General features: G+C 46.6%; 2 protein-coding genes across 3 annotated transcripts; one reads left to right on the top strand and one right to left on the bottom strand.

Moving 5' to 3' along the window:
* Nucleotides 1–280: 280 nt before the first annotated feature.
* On the bottom strand, nucleotides 281–1,687 carry LOC308148185 (retinoschisin-like; the record flags this gene model as incomplete). Its single annotated transcript, XM_080521626.1, is given in 8 exon segments — nucleotides 281–412; nucleotides 414–427; nucleotides 1,015–1,126; nucleotides 1,128–1,187; nucleotides 1,189–1,206; nucleotides 1,316–1,341; nucleotides 1,631–1,649; nucleotides 1,652–1,687. Coding segments are annotated over 8 exon segments (417 nt in total).
* Nucleotides 1,688–6,005: 4,318 nt separating this feature from the next.
* Nucleotides 6,006–20,402, top strand: LOC308148186 (AP-1 complex subunit sigma-2-like; the record flags this gene model as incomplete). Of its 2 annotated transcripts, XM_080521627.1 has the most annotated exons (5): nucleotides 6,006–6,184; nucleotides 12,690–12,798; nucleotides 12,887–13,024; nucleotides 15,174–15,204; nucleotides 19,157–19,209. In XM_080521627.1, 5 exons carry the CDS (start codon nucleotides 6,006–6,008, stop codon nucleotides 19,207–19,209), a joined length of 510 nt encoding a protein of 169 aa, XP_080377753.1. The 2 variants fall into 2 exon arrangements, with proteins under 2 accessions (XP_080377753.1, XP_080377754.1); XM_080521628.1 differs by lacking the exons at nucleotides 15,174–15,204; nucleotides 19,157–19,209 and adding an exon at nucleotides 20,270–20,402.
* Nucleotides 20,403–21,090: the final 688 nt, after the last annotated feature.

Genomic DNA, 21,090 nt, shown 5'->3' with positions numbered 1-21,090 from the left:
CAGGTTGCCTTTCCACAGTCGCCGGACTGCCCTGCTCATGTACAAGGAAGTAAAGTTAACTACTCATAAGAGAAGCTGAATTCAGAAACTAAACTAAAGAAATCAAAGTATCAAAGCTCCAAAGAATCTGTCATCTTGTGCTGGCTTACTTTGAATTCAAAGTATGTCTTTGATCATATAGTCTCATAACTGTGACAGTGCTTTGTCGTCTTCTTTCATGTCACATGGTTTCCATCACACTAGATAACAGCAGAGCGAAGAGGAGGAGGATGTGTGCGACTCACCCGAAGCCCTGGTTGTTGAGGCGGGCCTTGTTGGGGATCCAGGACGAGTACCAGCCACTGTACTGGTCCTGATTGGAGCAGCTGATCTGGTCCGACGTCACAGATCCAGACTCGAAGCCCAGGGCTCGGGTGGTACGGACACTCTGGGGGTCAAAGTATCAGGGTTTTACTCAGTCTGTAAGACATTTCACCGGCATGTGACTGTGATCAGTCGTTTCTTGACCGACTAAAACTTGCACGAAGATTTTAAAGGACCTCGGCTCTGGCGGGTTTCCGCGGCGCCGCTAGCCTGCGCGTGAAGACCTAGCTTCCACTGAGGTGTGTAGCTTTGCGTGATAAGATTTAAGAAAAATGATCTGGGCATCGTCTGATGTTCCGCTCTGCTGCCCAGTATCGTGTTATTAGGTGAAGGACATTCACTATTTTTGGGCTCCATAATTCTGATCGTCACATCCCGGCACAGGTAATCAGATTATCTCAGCAGCCTTTGCTGTCCAGGCTTCCTTCAGGTCACTTCCTAACTCCTGGGGCCCCGGCGGCACCATCAAGAGGCTGTCGTAAAAACCTGAGGGAGGATGAAAGCCGAGGCTTTCATCCCTCCCTCAGGTTTTTGCGGCCACCTCTTGATGGTGCCGCCGGTGGACCAGGATAGTGACCAGGATCGACTACCAAGAGATTCCTCTTGCTGTGTGCTGGGTTGGGGGGTCAGCTGGTCAGGTGCAGCCCTCACCTGGCATGCAGGTCAGCGAGTGACCCCGGGGGAGGCTGCGGTGGCGGGGGGCGGGGGGGGTGGACAGGGCGGGCGGGACGCTTGTCGGGGAGTCGGCGGACTCGCAGTCGCAGGGTGCAGGCCTTCACGTTCCGGGTCCAGGCCTCGATGACCTGCTGGTCCTCCTCCTGCAAGCTCCTCCTCCTGGACCACCTCCTCCTGGACCACCTCCTCCTCCTGCCCAGCAGCCAACAGTCAACCTCTTCCCACTCTCCACATTCCAAACGTCCCTCGGGGGGGAGGGGGGGGGGGTAAAACTCACCTCCTGGGAGTGGACGGCCATCAGGGCTGCTTCCACACCGGCAGACGCGTCGGACAGGAAATCACATGTGACGACGAGTGCAAAGACAAAACCTCAACAAAAACTCATTTAAAAACAAACAATCATGCAACAAGAAGTGTTTGCATGATAATTAACTGTCGATCATGAGCCTGCAGGAGACGACAGCAGCACCTCGGCTGTGGGGACACGAGGACATCAAGCATTCGCCAGACATGTTTTTAAAGCAGGTTCGGTTACTGACCCCCCTCCTCTAACACCCCCCCTCTACCCCCCCCCTCCTCCACAGCACCTTACCCTGGGAAAGCAGCAGGAGGAGAAGAGCACAGCAGCACGACGAGCGTTGAGCTCCATCTTCCTCCTCGCCCTGCAGGAATGAGGAGTGTGAGGCAGGAGAGGCGACAGTGGTGAGGATTAGCATAATCCACAGGCCTGCAGTGGCCTCACCTAATGCTCTTTTACTGGCCCTGAGGAGCTCCGGCAGGCGGCTGCTCCCTCGTTCGGCCCCGCAAACAAACAACCACTGACCAACAAAAGGCTTCTCAGTGTCACAACGACTAAAAACTCACATCGTTTTATTAAGATATTGAGATTTATTTGCTTTGTTGGACTCAAATGCTGGTTCAGAGTGTCGGAATCCTAAACTCTCCGCAAGTGAACAAGATGCAAGATTTAAAACTCCCACAAGTCATCTTTGATGTCAAAAGGAGTTTGTTTTTGTTCAAAGAAAAGGTCAGTCTATTAAATACAAAGGTCAAAAATGAACAAAAGGAGGGAAAAAAAAGCAGCAAAACATCAGTGCAGCCTTGAGAAGAACAGTTTCATGTGGAAACTCCAGCGGTCTGAATGGAAACACGATGACGTGGTGAAGAGAAGCTGAGCAGCACCAGAGGGAAAGTTTAGGCTGGACACTGAGTACAAAGTGAAGAAAAGATCAAAGACACACAGAAATGTCACAAAGAGGGACTGGAAAGAGATTCTGATGAGTGAAATGGTACAAAAAGAAACCAAATGTAAAGTGCAAACAACCACGATCCGAGGGAAAAGAACAGGAAAGAACAGAAAATTGCTTATATGGATTATTTTTCACAGAAACTGAACTCAAAGAGCAGGAGAAACAAGGCAACAGTGGGAAACATTTAAAAAGACGAGACAAAATAATCACCAACAATGTAAAAAATGACCACAAAATAACACAATTATTTCCAGCTACCGATGATGAAGAGACAGAAATGTGGTCGTCTGGTGTTTCTGACAAAGAGGAGGAAATTCCAGGACATTGTTGAGTTGGACAATGGACGTCTTGTATAAATGATCTTCAAAGTTTATTTCCAACGTTGTTTCTCTGTGGATGTTTTTCCCAGGAAAAGGGTTTGTCAGCTTCCGCCTGTGTCGTCTGGATCTGCAGCAACATGAAAGAGAAGCCCAGCTTTCCCAGAGACAGTCAGGAGTGTAAACAAGGGTGTAAACAAGGGTGTAAACAAGGGTGTAAACAAAGGTGTAAACAAGGGTGTAAACAAGGGTGTAAACAAGGGTGTAAACAAAGGTGTAAACAAGGGTGTAAACAAGGGTGTAAACAAAGGTGTAAACAAGGGTGTAAACAAGGGTGTAAACAAGGGTGTAAACAAGGGTGTAAACAATGGTGTAAACAAAGGTGTAAACAAAGGTGTAAACAAGGGTGTAAACAAGGGTGTAAACAAGGGTGTAAACAAAGGTGTAAACAAGGGTGTAAACAAGGATGTAAACAAGGGTGTAAACAAAGGTGTAAACAAGGGTGTAAACAAGGGTGTAAACAAAGGTGTAAACAAGGGTGTAAACAAGGGTGTAAACAAAGGTGTAAACAAGGGTGTAAACAAGGGTGTAAACAAGGGTGTAAACAAAGGTGTAAACAAAGGTGTAAACAAGGGTGTAAACAAAGGTGTAGACAAAGGAGTAAACAAAGGTTTGCTCACTTCGGGCCACATAAAGGAAAACATACACCTTGCAGGGCCGCTCAATAATAATAAAGTCGACTTGTCTTCCAGGCATTTGATTCTCCTTGTTCTGTTGTTCAAGTTCTGTTTCGTGTCGAGACCCAGAAGTTCTCTGCCAAGTTCAAGTTCCACGTGTCGGCCGGCGTCCCGTCAAAGTTAAGACATGAGTTGAGGAGTTTAACCCTTAGATGCACACGGGGGGTCAGAAACGACCCCACGGGTTGTTATTCTTCCACATCTTTAAAATGAAAAGGTGTAATACCTTCATATTCCAGGTATTCCTCAGAAAGCAAGTTTGTGACATGAGGCCATTTGCATTTTTATTTACTTTTTCATTAATTTTAAGAAATTGCAGTGTTTGTATCACTACACTATCACTACACCAATATATGTGAAGTGATACTTTAGACACGTAAACGCAAAAGAATTTCCAGATGATGACAAATTGTTTTAATCCTGAATAAAAATACGATATCCAGATACGGATATTGTGGGGTTTTTTTTGTTTTTTTTTGCAAATACAATAATATCTGGTTAACTTTAATATGTATATTTCAGAATAGACAAATCCTTGCAGTTCCAAAAGGATCAAAAGAAGGAAAGACTTTGACATTTGTCCAGATCTGCAGTTTAATGTTCTGTTTCAATAACATATGAACAAATTAAATAAATGTTCACTTCAGCTGCTTGTCTGGACGTTCGCCACCGCGCTCTCCAGCGCCACCTGTGGGACATTTGATAAAAAAAAAACACCGACGCTCGTCAGTGTCTGTGGTTCAGAAACAGACCAGCGCCTGGCCAGCCTTCAGTGGGCGGAGCCTCCGGGTGATTGACGGCCGAACCAGCCAATCGTGTCCACGATGTCGAGTTAAACCCTCTGAAGGAGGGGAGGGGGAGGGGGGGCGGGGACTGTTCGGGACATGTCAACCAATCAGGGACGCCGTACGCTCCCGGGCAGCCAATCAGGAGCTCGCTGTGCTTCTCCTCGTTAAACGCAGCGGCTCCGGGCGGCTTCAGACCGGAGCCGCTGCGTTTCACCGACAAGGTAAGAAGTTTCCTCTCCGTTTCAGCGAACCGGCGCGTCAGCGGGGGTTTGTAGTGAGGCGAGGCCGGGGGGGGGGGGGCGGCGTGGCGGTGTGGGTGACCGGACTTCCGTGAGCCGGAGCTCCGCGGTACCGGCGGTGATGCTCCGCGGTGCCGCCGGGGCGGGGGGGGGGGGGGGGTCGGGGGGGGGTCAGTCCCGGTCAGAGGCTGCAGCTCGCGGCGGAGGAACTTTTCCTCCATTCCGCTGAATTTACAGTTTAAACCTCCTCAGCCTGAATCCGAACCTCCAGAACGTGACGGCCGACCTGGACCCCCCGGTTCCGACCGCAGTATCCCTCCTCCAGCTGGATGGGACTACTTTATCACTTTATCACTTTATCACTTTCTCACTTTATCACTTTCTCACTTTCTCACTTTATCACTTTCTCACTTTCTCACTTTCTCACTTTCTCACTTTCTCACTTTCTCACTTTATCACTTTCTCACTTTCTCACTTTCTCACTTTCTCACTTTATCACTTTATCACTTTATCTCTTTATCTCTTTATCTCTTTATCACTTTATCACTTTCTCACTTTCTCACTTTCTCACTTTCTCACTTTATCTCTTTATCTCTTTATCACTTTCTCACTTTCTCACTTTCTCACTTTCTCACTTTCTCACTTTCTCACTTTCTCCCTTTATCCCTTTATCACTTTATCTCTTTCTCACTTTCTCACTTTCTCACTTTCTCACTTTCTCACTTTCTCACTTTATCCCTTTATCCCTTTATCACTTTATCACTTTATCACTTTCTCACTTTCTCACTTTCTCACTTTCTCACTTTCTCACGTCCGACTCGCTGCTATAATAATAATAATAATAATAATAATAATAATAATAATAATAATAATAATAATAATAATGACTGATGGTTCATTCCAGCTGGTCAGAGTCGGTTATTACTGGTGTTTTAAATTCTTTATTTATTGTGTATAAAAACCCCTAAACCGGCGTTATCCTGGGCTGCTGGAGCGGTTCTGGTCCTGCAGGTTCTGGTCCTGCAGGTTCTGGTCCTGCAGGTTCTAGTCCTGCAGGTTCTGGTCCTGCAGCTTCTGGTCCTGCAGGTTCTGGTCCTGCAGAGTTTCTTTATAAAGCCTTAATAACAAGACCAAATTTCGGCAGTGACGTCAAAAACAATCTTTTTCTGCAGGACTGTTCATGCTCCAATAAGAAGCTGCCGAACTCGCAGGCCACGCCCCTCACGACAGCCCACGCCCCTAATCGTAGGCCACACACCCCTACGACAGGCCACGCCCCTAATCGTAGGCCACGCCCCCTCTCAGCAGCCACACGTCTGTAAAGCGGCGTTTTAACTTGTAACGTCTCCTCCTGCTGTAACGTTCCTCTGAACTGGTTCATCACAACAGTTTGTGTCGAGCCGCCATGTTGGTCTGGTTTCACCTGCAGGAGCTGAGTGATGCGTTCAGGTGCATCACGGCGTTTCAACGCTCAGACAGTAGAAGACGACGCCAGAGGCTAAATATGGTTATCTTGTTCTTCTGGAGGATGAATTGTCCTTCACTCTGTGGAACACCTCTCCCTCCTCCTCCTCCACCCCTCCTCCTCCTCCACCCCTCCACCCCCTCCACCTCCACCCCCCCCCCCCCCCCCCAGATGCAGTTCATGCTGCTGTTCAGCCGCCAGGGGAAGCTGCGGCTCCAGAAGTGGTACGTCCCGTTGTCGGACAAGGAGAAGAAGAAGGTGACCAGGGAACTGGTCCAGACGGTTCTGACCCGCAAACCCAAGATGTGCAGCTTCCTGGAGTGGAGGGACCTGAAGATAGTGTACAAGAGGTGGGGGCGGGGGGGGGGGGGGGGGGGGGGGGGGGGGGCTGGTTGAAGTGGGGCAGTAGTTGAAGGTAGGGTAGTAGGGCAGTAGAGTAGCAGTAGCAAGGTAGCAGTAGCAGGGTAGCAGTAGCAGAGTAGTAGGGTAGCAGTAGCAAGGTAGTAGGGTAGCAGTAGCAGTAGCAAGGTAGTAGGGCGGTAGGGCAGTAGGGTAGCAGTAGCAGGGTAGCAGGGCGGTAGGGCAGTAAGGCAGTAGGGTAGCAGTAGCAGAGTAGTAGGGTAGCAGTAGCAGTAGCAGGGTAGTACGGTAGCAGTAGCAGGGTAGTAGGGTAGCAGTAGCAGTAGCAGGGTAGTACGGTAGCAGTAGCAGGGTAGTAGGGTAGCAGTAGCAGTAGCAGGGTAGTACGGTAGCAGTAGCAGGGTAGCAGTAGCAAGGTAGTAGGGTAGCGGTAGCAGTAGCAGTGGCAGGGCGGTAGGGTAGTAGCGCAGTAGGGTAGCAGTAGCAGGATAGTAGGGTAGCAGTAGCAGGATAGTAGGGTAGCAGTGGCAGGGTAGCAGAGTAGCAGTAGCAGGGTAGCAGGGTAGCAGTGGCAGGGTAGCAGGGCGGTAGGGTAGTAGGGCAGTAGAGTAGCAGTAGCAAGGTAGCAGTAGCAGGGTAGCAGTAGCAGAGTAGTAGGGTAGCAGTAGCAAGGTAGTAGGGTAGCAGTAGCAGTAGCAAGGTAGTAGGGCGGTAGGGCAGTAGGGTAGCAGTAGCAGGGTAGCAGTAGCAGGGTAGCAGGGCGGTAGGGCAGTAGGGTAGTAGGGTAGCAGTAGCAAGGTAGCAGTAGCAGGGTAGCAGTAGCAGAGTAGTAGGGCGGTAGGGCAGTAGGGTAGTAGAGTAGCAGTAGCAAGGTAGCAGTAGCAGAGTAGTAGGGTAGCAGTAGCAAGGTAGTAGGGCGGTAGGGCAGTAGGGTAGCAGTAGCAGGGTAGCAGGGCAGTAGGGCAGTAAGGCAGTAGGGTAGCAGTAGCAGAGTAGTAGGGCAGTAGGGTAGTAGGGCAGCAGGGCGGTAGGGTAGTAGGGTGAGTTTGTCCAAACACCCAGCATAGAGACCTTTTCAGGACGTTCCACTATTTCTCACCAGAACGTTTATTCAATCAGCTTCGTGCTGAAATTGTATTTTGTTGGTTTTATGAAAATATGGACTTTTCCATTACATTTACTTTGTGTAACAAACAAACAAAAAGGTTCTATTAAAGGTTCTAATGGCTCAACAGGAAGTCAGACCGAAGATCATTTCTATTCACATTAATCAACCTTAGATTTTCTCCTTTAATTTTGAAGTTTCAGTCGCAGTTTTAATCAAATAAAAGCCACGAAGTTTGAACTTTAAAGCTGCGGTTCCCGTCTCGTGTCGTCGCAGATCGTTTCTGTGTTCCACTCTCGACTCGTCACATTTCAATTGTCTTTGATCTCCGAGCCTCGTGTTGAAGAGGATGTTTACGTTTTTTACAGAATCACGATGCAAAAATATACGAACTTTAAGTGTTTTATTTTGGCGACCGGCTCGATGCTGAACCGAGAACCGTCACTTCCTGACCGGCGGGTCACTTCCTGTTGGGCGGTCCGGCGCCGTGACCCAGTCAGAACCAGTGAAGTGAAGCTTTGTGCTCCGGAGCCGCTGGGCCTCGTGGTCCCTGACCCCCCCTCCCGCCCCCCCCCCCCCCCCCCCCCCCCCCCACCCACCCCCGGTGCCCCTCTGGTCGGGTTGTTCAGGATCAGTCGTCACATGCTTGAAGAGAGCCTGAGGGATTATGGATAAAGAACCGCAGCTTAACGGTTTCGGCCTCGTAGAACAATCCCCTGCTGAGAAAACGGCCATTTTTAATAATGTTGAGAAACGCTGACTCGGCACTATTTCAGCCGGACGGTGGGAAACCTTCCTCACAATCTGGAAATCACAAATAATACCAGGAGACGTCAATGGAAAGATCTGCTGTCTGACTCTATTATTATACTATAACCTCAGTACTATATAACCTCAGTACTATATAACCTCAGTACTATATAACCTCAATACTATATAACCTCAATACTATATAACCTCAGTACTATATAACCTCAATACTATATAACCTCAGTGCTATATAACCTCAATACTATATAATCTCAGTACTATATTATCTCAGTACTATATAACCTCAATACTATATAACCTCAGCACTATATAACCTCAATACTATATAATCTCAGTACTATATAACCTCAATACTATATAACCTCAGTACTATATAACCTCAGTACTATATAACCTCAATACTATATAACCTCAATGCTATATAACCTCAATACTATATAACCTCAGTACTATATAACCTCAATGCTATATAACCTCAATGCTATATAACCTCAATACTATATAACCTCAATACTATATAACCTCAGTACTATATAACCTCAATACTATATAACCTCAATGCTATATAACCTCAATACTATATAACCTCAGTACTATATAACCTCAATACTATATAACCTCAATACTATATAACCTCAGTACTATATAACCTCAGTACTATATAACCTCAGTACTATATAACCTCAATACTATATAACCTCAATGCTATATAACCTCAGTACTATATAACCTCAATACTATATAACCTCAATGCTATATAACCTCAGTGCTATATAACCTCAGTACTATACTACCTCAGTACTATATAACCTCAGTACTATATAACCTCAATACTATATAACCTCAGTACTATATAACCTCAATACTATATAACCTCAGTACTATATAACCTCAGTACTATATAACCTCAATACTATATAACCTCAGTACTATATAACCTCAATACTATATAACCTCAATACTATATAACCTCAGCGCTATATAACCTCAGTGCTATATAACCTCAGTACTATATAACCTCAATACTATATAACCTCAGTACTATATAACCTCAGCACTATATAACCTCAGTGCTATATAACCTCAGTGCTATATAACCTCAGTACTATATAACCTCAATACTATATAACCTCAGTACTATATAACCTCAGTACTATATAACCTCAATACTATATAACCTCAATACTATATAACCTCAGCACTATATAACCTCAGTGCTATATAACCTCAGTACTATATAACCTCAATACTATATAACCTCAGTACTATATAACCTCAGCACTATATAACCTCAGCGCTATATAACCTCAGTGCTATATAACCTCAGTACTATATAACCTCAATACTATATAACCTCAGTACTATATAACCTCAATACTATATAACCTCAGTACTATATAACCTCAGTACTATATAACCTCAATACTATATAACCTCAGCACTATATAACCTCAGTGCTATATAACCTCAGTACTATATAACCTCAATACTATATAACCTCAGTACTATATAACCTCAGTGCTATATAACCTCAATACTATATAACCTCAGTACTATATAACCTCAATACTATATAACCTCAGTACTATATAACCTCAGTACTATATAACCACAGTACTATATAACCTCAATACTATATAACCTCAATACTATATAACCTCAGTACTATATAACCACAGTACTATATAACCTCAATACTATATAACCTCAATACTATATAACCTCAGTACTATATAACCTCAGTACTATATAACCTCAATACTATATAACCTCAGTACTATATAACCTCAGTACTATATAACCTCAGTACTATATAACCTCAGTACTATATAACCTCAGTACTATATAACCTCAATACTATATAACCTCAGCACTATATAACCTCAGTGCTATATAACCTCAGTACTATATAACCTCAATACTATATAACCTCAGTACTATATAACCTCAATACTATATAACCTCAATACTATATAACCTCAGTACTATATAACCTCAATACTATATAACCTCAGTACTATATAACCTCAATACTATATAACCTCAGTGCTATATAACCTCAATACTATATAACCTCAGTACTATATAACCTCAATACTATATAACCTCAATACTATATAACCTCAATACTATATAACCTCAATACTATATAACCTCAGTACTATATAGCCTCAGTACTATATAACCTCAGTACTATATAACCTCAGTACTATATAACCTCAATACTATATAACCTCAGTACTATACTACCTCAGTACTATATAACCACAGTACTATATAACCTCAATACTATATAACCTCAATACTATATAACCTCAATACTATATAACCTCAATACTATATAACCTCAGTACTATATAACCACAGTACTATATAACCTCAATACTATATAACCTCAATACTATATAACCTCAGTACTATACTACCTCAGTACTATACTACCTCAGTACTATATAACCTCAGTACTATATAACCTCAGCACTATATAACCTCAGTGCTATATAACCTCAGTACTATATAACCTCAATACTATATAACCTCAGTACTATATAACCTCAGCACTATATAACCTCAGTGCTATATAACCTCAGTGCTATATAACCTCAGTACTATATAACCTCAATACTATATAACCTCAGTACTATATAACCTCAATACTATATAACCTCAGTACTATATAACCTCAATACTATATAACCTCAGCACTATATAACCTCAGTGCTATATAACCTCAGTACTATATAACCTCAATACTATATAACCTCAGTACTATATAACCTCAGCACTATATAACCTCAGTGCTATATAACCTCAGTGCTATATAACCTCAGTACTATATAACCTCAATACTATATAACCTCAGTACTATATAACCTCAGTACTATATAACCTCAATACTATATAACCTCAGTACTATATAACCTCAATGCTATATAACCTCAGTACTATATAACCTCAATACTATATAACCTCAGTACTATATAACCTCAGTGCTATATAACCTCAATACTATATAACCTCAGTACTATATAACCTCAATACTATATAACCTCAGTACTATATAACCTCAATACTATATAACCTCAATACTATATAACCTCAGTACTATATAACCTCAATACTATATAACCTCAATACTATATAACCTCAGTACTATATAACCTCAGTACTATATAACCTCAATACTATATAACCTCAATACTATATAACCTCAGTACTATATAACCACAGTACTATATAACCTCAATACTATATAACCTCAGTACTATATAACCTCAATACTATATAACCTCAATACTATATAACCTCAATACTATATAACCTCAATACTATATAACCTCAATACTATATAACCTCAGTACTATATAACCACAGTACTATATAACCTCAATACTATATAACCTCAGTACTATATAACCACAGTACTATATAACCTCAATACTATATAACCTCAATACTATATAACCTCAGTACTATATAACCTCAGTACTATATAACCTCAATACTATATAACCTCAGTACTATATAACCTCAGTGCTATATAACCTCAATACTATATAACCTCAGTACTATATAACCTCAATACTATATAACCTCAATACTATATAGCCTCAGTACTATATAGCCTCAGTACTATATAACCTCAATACTATATAACCTCAGTACTATATAACCTCAGTACTATATAACCTCAATACTATATAACCTCAGTACTATACTACCTCAGTACTATATAACCACAGTACTATATAACCTCAATACTATATAACCTCAATACTATATAACCTCAATACTATATAACCTCAGTACTATATAACCTCAGTACTATATAACCACAGTACTATATAACCTCAATACTATATAACCTCAATACTATACTACCTCAGTACTATACTACCTCAGTACTATATAACCTCAGTACTATATAACCACAGTACTATATAACCTCAATACTATATAACCTCAATACTATATAACCTCAGTACTATACTACCACAGTACTATACTACCTCAGTACTATATAACCTCAGTGCTATATAATCTCAGTACTATATAACCTCAGTTGACGCTCCTGAATTTATGACACAAGAACCTCAATTCCAAAACAAACTGCTGAACTTTTTCAACTGTTTGAAACTTTTTCAACTGTTTGAAACTTTTTCAACTGTTTGACACTTTTTCAACTGTTTGACACTTTTTCCACTTGTTGAAACTTTTTCAACTGTTTGAAACTTTTTCAACTGTTTGACACTTTTTCAACTTGTTGAAACTTTTTCAACTGTTTGAAACTTTTTCAACTGTTTGACACTTTTTCAACTGTTTGACACTTTTTCCACTTGTTGAAACTTTTTCAACTGTTTGAAACTTTTTCAACTGTTTGACACTTTTTCAACTTGTTGAAACTTTTTCAACTGCTTGAAACTTTTTCAACTGTTTGACACTTTTTCAACTTGTTGAAACTTTTTCAAATGTTTGACACTTTTTCAACTGTTTGACACTTTTTCCACTTGTTGAAACTTTTTCAACTGTTTGACACTTTTTCAACTGTTTGACACTTTTTCAACTTGTTGAAACTGTGGCGCCTGTTTGACGGCCGGCGTCCCGTCGTTGTGTCTCAGGTACGCCAGCTTGTACTTCTGCTGCGCCGTGGAGGAGCAGGACAACGAGCTCATCACGCTGGAGATCATCCACCGATACGTGGAGCTGCTGGACAAATACTTTGGCAGCGTGGGTTTGTCCTCCTTCCCCTGTCCCCCCCCCCCCTCTCCCGGCCTCCCCTGGACTGACGGGTCCTGGTCTACCGTCTGGTCCACAGGTCTGTGAGCTGGACATCATCTTCAACTTTGAGAAGGCCTACTTCATCCTGGACGAGTTCCTGCTGGGCGGCGAGGCTCAGGAGACGTCCAAGAAGACGGTGCTGAAGGCCATCGAGCAGGCCGACCTGCTGCAGGAGGTGAGGCTCCCCTCGTTTCTCATCGTCACTCGCTTCTCTCATCACGCTCCATGACTGGGCGGAGGACAGGACGGGAGTCAGACGGTTCCTCTGACGCTCGTCCTCGACCTTCACTTGGTCACAACAGTTTTATAACGTAGATCAGATCCACACTGCTTTTCCACAGATTCGGTCAAAAGGGAAGAATTAAATCAACGTTCAACACATGAATCCAACACTTGTTTATGTCTTTACCTGCTTTTGAGCCCCGAATCCTCCTGGAGACAAGATTCCAGTAAAAGTAGGATTTCAGCTGAAGGCGAGGGATTTTCTGACGCCGTCGTCAAATCATGACGTGTTTTTAAGTCTAAAAATCCCTGTTTTTTTTTTTTAACATTACTTATTTTTCAAAAACAAACCAACAAATAAAGACTTTTGATAAAGTGGTTTGTTTTGAACGATCATCTTCACTAGATGCACTTGTCATAATTTTCATGAGCCTGATTGTGATGAGAAAAAAATTATTATGATGAGAAAGAACTGATTATAACAAGAAAGAACTGATTATAGACGACATCTACCGTCGTCTATCGTCATCTACCGTCGTCTATCATCATCTATCGTCGTCTACCGTCATCTACCGTCATTTACCATCGTCTACCGTCGTTTACCGTTGTCTACCGTCATCTACCGTCGTCTACAGTCGTCTACCGTCATCTACCGTCGTCTACAGTCGTCTACCGTCATCTACAGTCATCTACCATCATCTACGTCGTCTACCGTCATCTACCATCGTCTACCGTCGTTTACCGTCGTCTAGCATCATATACCGTCGTCTACCGTCGTCTACCGTCGTGTACCGTCGTCTACCGTCGTCGACCGTCGTCTACCGTTGTCTACCGTCGTCTACCGTCGTCGACCGTCATCTACCGTCGTCTACCGTCGTCTACAGTCGTCTACCGTCGTCTACCGTCATCTACAGTCGTCTACCATCATCTACCGTCATCTACCGTCATCTACCGTCGTCTACCGTCGTCTACCATCGTCTACCGTCGTTTACCGTCGTCTAGCATCATCTACCGTCGTGTACCGTCGTCTACCATCGTGTACCGTCGTCTACCGTCGTCTACCGTCGTCGACCGTCGTCTACCATCGTCTACCATCGTCTACCGTCGTTTACCGTCGTCTAGCATCATCTACCGTCGTGTACCGTCGTCTACCGTCGTCTACAGTCGTCTACCGTCGTCTACCGTCGTCTACCGTCGTCTACGTCGTCTACCGTCATCTACCGTCATCTACCATCATTTACCGTCGTCTAGCATCATCTACCGTCGTCTACCGTCGTCTACCGTCGTCTACCGTCATCTACCGTCATCTACCATCGTTTACCGTCGTCTAGCATCATCTACCGTCGTCTACCGTCGTTTACCGTCGTCTACCGTCATCTACAGTCGTCTACCATCATCTACCGTCATCTACCGTCATCTACCGTCGTCTACCGTCGTCTACCATCGTCTACCGTCGTTTACCGTCGTCTAGCATCATCTACCGTCGTGTACCGTCGTCTACCATCGTGTACCGTCGTCTACCGTCGTCTACCGTCGTCGACCGTCGTCTACCATCGTCTACCATCGTCTACCGTCGTTTACCGTCGTCTAGCATCATCTACCGTCGTGTACCGTCGTGTACCGTCGTCTACCGTCGTCTACCGTCGTCTACAGTCGTCTACCGTCGTCTACCATCATCTACGTCGTCTACCGTCATCTACCGTCATCTACCATCGTCTACCGTCGTCTACCGTCGTCTACCGTCGTCTACCGTCGTTTACCGTCATCTACCGTCGTCTACCGTCGTCTACCGTCGTCTACAGTCGTCTACCGTAGGACACGCCGACGTCTTCACATGCTAATCTAAACTAATCTCACTGGTTCTCACACTTCCCGGGAGTCGTTCATATCCAGGCCATTTCACACGCCTCCGACCATTTTATCTTAAATGTTCCTATGAATTTACTCATTTTGCTTCCTGTGACCCTCCACCCCCCTCCCCTCCACCCCCCCCCCCCACATTGATGAATGTGTGTTGCACTTCCTGTGTTTGATCTCAGCCTTGATTTCTGCTGAACCGTTTCTCTCTCTGCTTGTTTGCCCTTCACTCTTGTGATTTGCAGAACATAGACTATCAGATGCGCCTGTTTGCAGGTACAGTTTGTCAAATGAAGCCTCTGCTGTAGTTAGACGCGTCGCCGTAGCGTCGCTAGCATAACCCCACGGCTCGCGGCCGACACGCGAGCAACGGCAACGTTTCCGTGTGTGAACGGCACAAACGTTGAAGTTGCTCATGTGTGGTCGTGCCTCATATCAGCCTCATGTGACCCTTGACGCTCCAATGGAACTGTGATAATGTTCATTCTAACTTCATGAGCTGCAGATTCTCACAAAGTAACTCAACGTGAAATAACCATTTATTGTGTGTTTACAAGAATGTTCTTGATTGATTTTCCTCGTTTAATTTCAGTTTAAATCTAGTTTCTTCAGGGAGGCTCATGTTGCCCCTTGAAGGCCTTGAAGGCCTTGAAGGCCTTGAAGTTCCTGACGACCGCCACTGTGAACAAATCTAAATAGTTTTTCCAGAATAACTACAAAGGACTGACAGTCGGTCTCCTTTAACCAGTTCTAGTGAATCTTCTGATTAACAGCAGGACGATGAAGGTTCTCATTTGTTCTCATGTGATCCGACAAGACCGACCCAGCAGGGGGTCAGTCTGTCTGGACGCTCTGCAGACGTCAAGTAGACTTTCCCAATGTGGCTTCTTTAAGCTGACGTCTGTGGTCAGTAGTTCCTGGTTACTGACAGACGTCTCTGGTCAGTAGTTCCAGGGTACTGATGGAGACGTCTCTGGTCAGTAGTTCCAGGGTACTGACAGACGTCTGTGGTCCGTAGTTCCTGGTTACTGACGGAGACGTCTGTGGTCAATAGTTCCTGGTTACTGACAGACGTCTGTGGTCCGTAGTTCCTGGTTACTGACGGAGACGTCTGTGGTCAGTAGTTCAAGGGTACTGACAGACGTCTCTGGTCAGTAGTTCCAGGGTACTGACAGATGTCTCTGGTCAGTAGTTCCTGGTTACTGACGGAGACGTCTGTGGTCAGTAGTTCCAGGGTACTGACAGACGTCTCTGGTCAGTAGTTCCAGGGTACTGACAGACGTCTGTGGTCAGTAGTTCCTTGTTACTGACAGACGTCTGTGGTCAGTAGTTCCTGGTTACTGATGGAGACGTCTGTGGTCAGTAGTTCCAGGGTACTGACAGACGTCTCTGGTCAGTAGTTCCAGGGTACTGACAGACGTCTCTGGTCAGTAGTTCCAGGGTACTGACGGACGTCTCTGGTCAGTAGTTCCAGGGTACTGACAGACGTCTGTGGTCAGTAGTTCCTGGTTACTGACGGAGACGTCTGTGGTCAGTAGTCCCAGGGTACTGACAGACGTCTGTGGTCAGGAGTTCCAGGGTACTGACAGACGTGGTCACTGACAAACGTTCCTCCTGCCAGACTCCCAGAAGCAGCAGGACCTGAACCACTGACCAGCCTGGATAAGCTACTTATTCTCATTAATGAGATTAACTTGTTGCTGGTTTTGGTCTTTGCTCAGCGAATCACTGACCAGAATCACTGACCAGAATCACTGACCAGAATCACTGACCAGAAATATGAGCAAAAACTCAAATAACTTCATGTCTGCAGGGATTCTGAGATCAGAGCGACGCAGAGAGAAACTATGTTCAACTACTTCAGTGGAATCGTTCTGCTCAGCTGGAGCTCTTGGTACTGCTAGTACTGCTAGTACTGCTAGTACTGCTGGTACCGCTGGTGCTGCTGGTACTGCTAGTACCACTAGTACCGCTAGTACTGCTGGTACTGCTAGTACCACTGGTATCCCTGGTACTGCTGGTACTGCTAGTACCGCTGGTATCCCTGGTACTGCTGGTACCACTGGTACCGCTGGTACTGCTGGTACTGCTAGTACTGCTGGTACTGCTAGTACTGCTAGTACTGCTAGTACTGCTGGTACCGCTGGTGCTGCTGGTACTGCTAGTACCACTAGTACCGCTAGTACTGCTGGTACTGCTAGTACCACTGGTATCCCTGGTACTGCTGGTACTGCTAGTACCGCTGGTATCCCTGGTACTGCTGGTACCACTGGTACCGCTGGTACTGCTGGTACTGCTAGTACCACTAGTACCGCTGGTACGCTAGTACTGAGAGTACTGCTAGTACCGCTGGTACTGCTAGTACACTAGTACCACTGGTACAGCTAGTACCACTAGTACCACTGGTACTGCTAGTACCGCTGGTATCCCTGGTACTGCTGGTACCGCTGGTACTGCTAGTACTGCTGGTACTGCGTCAAAGTTTGTTGGCGAAGCCTTGTGCTTGTTTTGGTGACGACGTGACGTAGAGACGTAGAGACGTAGGGACGTAGAGACGTAGGGACGTAGGGATGTAGGGACGTAGAGACGTAGAGACGTAGAGACGTAGAGACGTAGGGACGTAGGGACGTAGGGATGTAGGGACGGAGGCCCTGGAACCCCGGCTGGTGACGGAGGCAGGCTGGACTCAGACTCTCCATGGGAGACGAACCTCCAGGGACCCTTGTGGGGCGTTCAGGGAGAAACGTCCACCAGGGGTCACTGTTTCCTCTGAACTCCTCCAGAACCTTCACTGTGTGGCTCAGATGGTTTTCTGTTCAGGACGTTTACTTTTACATACAATTTAAAAACTTTCAGTAGGTCAATAATGCAAATTTCCTGCCTTTGGCGGCGCTAGAGGCTGTTTTCATCTCAACTTTCACTGTTTTTAGCTTCTAAATTGGCATTTAAATGGTTAATTTAAACAAATTATGTCAATTTTTTGTTGATTTGATCAGGACTGAGGTTGATTAACAGATTTGTACCAAAAAAATAGAAAAAAATATTGATCTGATATATTTTCACAACAGTAAAGTTAGTGGATGAAAACAGCCACTAAAGGTTTTTTTTTTTTAAAAGACGTGAGTGCGGTTCTTGCGGCGGCGTTGACGTCCGGCGCTCCGGAGACGCTCTGGAGACGCCCGGCGCTCTGGAGACGCTCTGGAGACGCTCTGGAGACGCTCTGGAGACGTCTGGCGCTCTGGAGACGCTCTGGAGACGCCCGGCGCTCTGGAGACGCTCTGGAGACGTCTGGCGCTCTGGAGACGCTCTGGAGACGTCCGGCGCTCTGGAGACGCTCTGGAGACATCCGGTGCTCTGGAGACGCTCTGGAGACGTCTGGCGCTCTGGAGGCGCTCTGGAGACGTCTGGCGCTCTGGAGGCGCTCTGGAGACGCTCCGGAGACGCTCTGGAGACGTCCGGCGCTCTGGAGACGCTCTGGAGACGTCCGGCGCTCTGGAGGCGCTCCGGAGACGCTGTGGAGACGCCCGGCGCTCTGGAGGTGCTCCGGAGACGCTCTGGAGACGTCCGGCGCTCCGGAGACGCTCTGGAGACGCTCTGGAGGCGCTCCGGAGACGCTCTGGAGGCGCTCTGGAGGCGCTCCGGAGACGCTCTGGAGACGTCCGGCGCTCTGGAGACGCTCTGGAGACGTCCGGCGCTCTGGAGACGTCTGGCGCTCTGGAGGCGCTCCGGAGACGCTGTGGAGACGCCCGGCGCTCTGGAGGCACTCCGGAGACGCTCTGGAGACGTCCGGCGCTCCGGAGACGCTCTGGAGACGTCCGGCGCTCCGGAGACGCTCTGGAGACGCTCTGGAGGCGCTCCGGAGACGCTCTGGAGGCGCTCTGGAGGCGCTCTGGAGACGCTCTGGAGACGCTCTGGAGACGTCTGGCGCTCTGGAGGCGCTCCAGAGACGCTCTGGAGACGTCCGGCGCTCTGGAGACGTCTGGCGCTCCGGAGACGCTCTGGAGACGCTCTGGAGGCGTCTGGCGCTCTGGAGACGTCCGGCGCTCTGGAGACGCTCTGGAGACGCCCGACGCTCTGGAGACATCCGACGCTCTGGAGACATCCGACGCTCTGGAGACGTCCGGCGCTCTGGAGACGCTCTGGAGACGCCGTCAGCAGCTGGGACTCTGAGATGTGAGACGACTTGACGGTTCTTGGTTCTTCTTCTTATCAAATGTTGTCCTCGCAGGTGTGATGGTCCCAAATATGGCCTCTGAGTCTTCTGGGCTTTTCCAGAATTAGGCCCCCCAAGGTGAATAAGGTGTGTCTGTCGCTCTAGAGCCCTAGAGTCCGTCTTCTCTCTGTCTGTGTCACCACGTGTCTGTAGTGCAATTCCCACCGGCTGAAAGGCGCCCTGGTGTCGTTTCTAGAAAGAGTCTCCACATGTTGGTACTGAAGGAGGACAGTCTGTGTTCGTCCCTCGTTCTTCTCCACGACGTGTCACTGACCCTTCCCCCCGTCTGTTCTGTCGTTAGTTTCAACAAGTTCCACCTCAAGGACTCCAGGTTTAGAGGCTCACGTTTAGTTCATCTGGACACATAACGGTTAAATGTGGCCTCTTTCAATACACGTTGGTGTCGATCCAGAATAAATACTAAATAATAATATTAAAGAAATAGAGACACAAAGCGTGTTGAGAAGAAAATCCTGTTGTAGAATCAGGAAACGACGACATTCGACCAGAACTTGGTCCTGAGTCAGAGTAAAGCCAGCGAGTCAGAGTAAAGCCAGCGAGTCAGAGTAAAGCCAGGGAGTCAGAGTAAAGCCAGGGAGTCAGAGTAAAGCCAGCGAGTCAGAGTAAAGCCAGCGAGTCAGAGTAAAGCCAGGGAGTCAGAGTAAAGCCAGGGAGTCAGAGTAAAGCCAGCGAGTCAGAGTAAAGCCAGCGAGTCAGAGTAAAGCCAGGGAGTCAGAGTAAAGCCAGCGAGTCAGAGTAAAGCCAGCGAGTCAGAGTAAAGCCAGCGAGTCAAAGGAACCAGTCGTTGATATTGACGATGACTCAGCGTCATTAAACACATTAGACCGCCTCAGGGTGGCGCTACGCCACCAGCCTCAGGGTGGCGCTACGCCACCAGCCTCAGGGTGGCGCTACACAAAACTTTCACATTTACAACTCAAACTGTTTGGAATTCTAAAACAAAACGTGGTAAAATAAATAATAATAAACAATAAATAGTAAAGATGTTGCAGCTGAAGAAAGTCGTCGTTCTGCTGCAGGAAGTGTGTGTGGAGTGTGTTTTCATCATTTCTAAGGTGTGTGTGTGTGTTTCTCCACCCCCCCCCTCCCCCCCCACCCCCCCACCAGCCCCGTCATGAGTACTTTAATGTGCCTGTGTACTGATTGGGCTGCTGCTCCACCCTGCATGCTGCTCCACCCTACATGAGGCTGCTCCACCCTGCATGAGGCTGCTCCACTCTGCATGCTGCTCCACCCTGCACGAGGCTGCTCCACCCTACATGAGGCTGCTCCACCCTGCATGCCGCTCCACCCTGCATGAGGCTGCTCCACCCTGCATGCTGCTCCACCCTGCACGAGGCTGCTCCACCCTACATGAGGCTGCTCCACCCTGCCCTCCACCTCCTGAGCTCCAGTCCTTCTCAGCGTTTGGTTTGGGAGTGTTGCCATATTCTCGTTTTGAATCCAGTCTCCACCTGTCTCCATCCAGTATTCCACCATGTCCCACCATGGTCCATGTCCCACCATGGTCCACCATGTCCTACCATGGTCCACCATGTCCCACCATAGTCCACCATAGTCCACCATGTCCCACCATGGTCCATGTCCCACCATGTCCCACCATGGTCCACCATGTCCCACCATGGTCCATGTCCCACCGTGGTTCACCATGTCCCACCATAGTCCACCATGTCCCACCATGGTCCATGTCCCACCATAGTCCACCATGTCCCACCATGGTCCACCATGTCCCACCATGGTCCATGTCCCACCATAGTCCACCATGTCCCACCATGGTCCATGTCCCACCATAGTCCACCATGTCCCACCATGGTCCATGTCCCACCATAGTCCACCATGTCCCACCATGGTCCACCATGTCCCACCATGATCCATGTCCCACCGTGGTCCACCATGTCCCACCATGTCCCACCATGTTGACAGTAGAA

This window comes from Blennius ocellaris (genome assembly GCF_963422515.1).
Source record: "Blennius ocellaris genome assembly, contig: SCAFFOLD_218, whole genome shotgun sequence".
NCBI classification, from domain to species: Eukaryota; Metazoa; Chordata; class Actinopteri; order Blenniiformes; family Blenniidae; genus Blennius; species Blennius ocellaris.
This window is presented reverse-complemented; position numbering and strand designations above follow the sequence as displayed.